Genomic DNA, 3,943 nt, shown 5'->3' on the forward strand with positions numbered 1-3,943 from the left:
TGGAGAGCCATGCTGGATGTTAGTATTACAATTTTTTTGCCTGCTAAAGACTCCTAATCCTTCATTCTCATCATTTTTAATCACTTTGACTGAGTCATAAGCTATCAAGTATGTCTGTGAAGGTCAAATCATTTGCTTAATTTTGAAAGGATGTAAGAATTATTCCAATTTGGCAGAAGTCAGAGTTACACTAAGTACTGACTTCTTTCCAGAGCTGATTCATTGCGACTTGTTTCTGGGGATTGGGGGAAGGGTTGGAAGATGGTTCCCAGAGACCTAGCAACATTCTCTGAAGCCTCTGAGGGAGGCAGTCAGTGAGGGCTACAAATTTGAGAAGAAATGAACAGGGACAGCTTCCCAAGCCCCAAAGATCTCCATTCCAAATACGCCAAAGTTTTCCCATCTAACACCAACAAAGCATAAGCTTGGGGTATTTTGCATAGAGTATGCCCTAATAGAATGCACCAGGCTTTCTGAGCCTGCAAACAGACAAGCAGTTGATTTAACGTTACCACAGAAAGGTAAGGAACTTAGCCCCTACTTATGTAGGTACAATCAGAAATGTTTTCTCCCTGGTCTCTTTGTTTATTCATTTTCCTTATCTGGAAGCAGAACAATTGGTCTAAAATTAACCCCGTCAGGGTTTCAGAACCATCACAGTAATAGGCATAAATTCTAATTTGGTCCCCAGATCATATTTCTTGTCTATATTTTACATTTTAAATAAGCATCTAAGTCTATGCCTGCACCAATCTCCTAATTTTGAAACCCCTTTCTGCCCTTTTGGTTTCTAGTTCTTCCGTGACATCCAAAGGGAGTATAGGATTTCTCCAACAAAGAGTAATTCACTTCATAGGCCACAGCGGAAATCTGACCCCCTCACCACAATCACCAAGAATCAAGCCATTAGGACTCTCTGAAAGTTGCTAATCACTCCTTTTTTACCTTTTGCAGCAGATAGCAACTTAGAACTTACCCCTCCTTCCAGAGGGCTTGCTATCCACCCAAGTTCTCCCTGAACAGATCTGGAATCCAATAAAGTAACTGCAAAAAACAAAGGAAAATAGATTAATTTCCAATTGGACAAAGGCAATAATACAAAAACCATTTGCCTGAGCGTTTCCATATGTGTGGAGGGGGTGCATATCCAACTCTGATCAAAACCTAAACTTGGTCTCACTTATGTAAATAATCATTACTCACTTGATCCCCTCCCCTCTTTAAATCTGCAGGTTCTTATTTATTTAACTTGCTTAGCATTTAAAATTCCATCCCAGGATTCAGTAGATCCATTTTCTAAAGAGGATGAATACAGAATCCTCAAGTACAATTCAAAAAAAAAAAAAACAAAAAAAAACCAAAAACAAAAAACCCAAAAGCCAAATATATTAATGTAGGGCAGTAACAGGAGAGCAAATTCTGCATTAGTCTCTGTCTCATTTCTGTTGGAAGGATTTGTTTGTGTAAGTTTCAGATGACCATATAACTCATCCTCACCGCGACAGAAGCATAAGTGAATTCTATCAGAGAATCCGAAGGGTCGGAACAGTTCTCCCCTAAAATTTTCCCCCTTCACCACCAAATAAATAGTCCCTGAACGAGGTATCCATGCTTAAAAAAATAAAGTAAGTTTCAGAACTGGGCGGGGGGCGGTGGTGGTGAGAAGGAGGTGCCAGAATCGAATGCAAATGTACTCAAGGATTCCGTCTTTCCCAGGTCTTCTGGAGGACAATCTGAGACTCGTCCTCCACCCCCAGGAAATCACTGGTTTGAATTTTAGGTACCGAGTGGTGCCTAGTGGAAATAAGATGCTGTGCTACACCTCGGAGTGCACCTCGAAGCTTAGGGGGAAAGGAGAGGGAGCCTACAGAGCTGCGGTGCCCAGCTCGGGCTGGAAAGGAGTAGGTACTGACGACATTGAAAGGGACGCAATGAATTCAAAACCTCTTCACATTCCCTTTCCCACCGCGATCTGCAGGCCCGGAGGTCGAAAGGCCCATCTCAAAGGAGCCTCTGGGTTATTAATTTGATCGGCGAGGCTGGGCCTTCGGGGTGGGGGAGGGGTGAGAATGCAGAGACGCCATCCTTGCTCCTGAGCACCCCAACTCCCAGTTTCACCCGCAGGCCCCTGAATTCTGCCCATCCCCCTACTATCCCCCCCAAGACAAGACAGTTAAAACTCAGCCTTTTCCCCCTGATTCTCCTGGGGAGCCTAAATTCCAGGGGTCTGTTAATTATTTTTAAATGTTGAGTCTTCCCGGGGTCGCTCCCTCCCGGAGTCGCGCTCCCTCCCCTTTCTCTCCACTCGGTCCCCAGAGAAAAGCCCGCTACATCCATTTGGATTTATGTAAGGTGGATTAGGGACACAAAGGGAACAATAAGACCCAATTTACAAAAAAAGGGAGGGAGTAGAAAGGGAGGGTAAAAGGAAGAAAAGGAAACGTGATGGGAATAAAAAGCAACAAAATGAATTAAGGGAAGGAGGGGCTGGGAAGGGGGTGTAACCCCCCTTTCAACCTCGGTGCCTTTTTGTCTAGCATTCCCAAGTTTTGCTTCCAAAAGAATAAGCAAAAAGAAGCCAAAGAAAGAAAGGGGGAAGGAAAGAGAAAAGGAAAAGAAAAAGAAAAAAGTCTCTACGCCTGGGGGGAGAGAGGTCTAGGGAGCGTCCTAACAAGTGTGCGAAGTAACCAGAAGAACGCGGGCCACACGAGTCCGCCCAAGGCTCCCACCCTGGGACTGAGCTTCGGCGACGGCGAAGACCGTAACCGAGCCCAGGTCCGAAGGAAGGAGGGGAGGGGGCGATCTGGAGGGCGGGAGAGCACCCAGTCCCCTGGAGCAGCGTCTACGGGCAGGTGTGCACCACAGTGTGGGAGCCTCCGTCTGGAGAGCTCTGGGTACAGGCTGGCAACACAAGGCTAAGTTGGTTTTTGGCTCCCTCCTTCGGAACAGGGAAAATGCTAAGACTACACAGGGAAGGACGGATGGATGGACAGATGGCTACGGAGACCGAGAGGCGGACGGACAGATGGAGAGAGGGACGGATGGATGTGGTGAAAGCAGGAGTCCACAAGGCACGGCAAGGCTGCATGCACGCAGGTCGGAGCATAAGCTTTTCGCTGGAAGACGCGTCCACGCACACGCGCGCGCGGGCCACTCGCGCACAGGCACACACCGTCCGCGTCCACGCAAGCACTTGCACCATGCACTCAATTTGTGCTCGCCCGCTCGCGCGCGCACACATACACACACACACACACACACACACACACACACACACTCCTCACATACACAGGTCGCCTCTCTCTGGGCCCAACAGAAACCAAATGGTCACCCCCACCTCCCGACACAGATAGGCACACACAGTCCTTCCCAACAAGTCTGAACAGAAGCGCAGAAAACGGCACCCAGTAGGGTCCTGTCCACCTCTCGCGTTCGCTCTAAATTAGCCCAGGGTACTGTTTCGGGGACGGAATGTGAAAAGTCGACTCTGCTCAACTTGCCGGTGGATGCTCCCGGTGTACGGGGAGATTTGAGGAGCTGGTGCTCCCCTAGGTCGACGGTCTCACCGAGAGGCGCGGGCCCGGGCGGAGAGATAGGAACCTGAGGCCGGGCACTAGAAATCAGGTCACGGTCGCCCGAGAGCGGCGCCACGACCTCTGCGATGCTGAGGCTAGGAGTCCGGTCCAGGGAAGCGGGGAGCTCGGGAAACTTTGCCGAAACCAGAGCTCTGCAGGCTTTCAAGAGAACCCGGGAGCCCTGCGCCCTGGCTGCGCTTCAAGGTTGCGCTTCCCCCTCGCCCAGGCTGCAGAGGAGGGGGAGGCTAGTCCACGATTCCGTTTTGTTTTCAAGTCCCGGCCAGAGCTCGGTGCATCCCCTTGGGGAGCTTCACGCCAGACCCGCGGAAGGATGCTGACCAACTTTGGCCTTTGGCTACAAACTTGAG

The 3,943-nt window shown here is 49.5% G+C and overlaps 1 protein-coding gene across 4 annotated transcripts in view; it reads right to left on the minus strand.

The window, feature by feature from the left end:
• Epha4 (EPH receptor A4) overlaps positions 1-3,943 on the minus strand; it is a 144,377-nt gene that overhangs the window by 140,121 nt on the left and 313 nt on the right. For all 4 annotated transcript variants that reach the window (XM_010611806.2, XM_010611805.2, XM_010611808.1 and 1 more), the window contains exon 2: positions 977-1,044. In XM_010611806.2, the coding sequence (XP_010610108.1) occupies positions 977-1,044 (68 nt within the window). The remainder of the gene's footprint in view (positions 1-976; positions 1,045-3,943) is intronic.

The sequence above is a fragment of the Fukomys damarensis genome, unplaced genomic scaffold (assembly GCF_012274545.1).
Source record: "Fukomys damarensis isolate Sample0158 unplaced genomic scaffold, DMR_v1.0_HiC HiC_scaffold_16, whole genome shotgun sequence".
Taxonomy (NCBI): domain Eukaryota; kingdom Metazoa; phylum Chordata; class Mammalia; order Rodentia; family Bathyergidae; genus Fukomys; species Fukomys damarensis.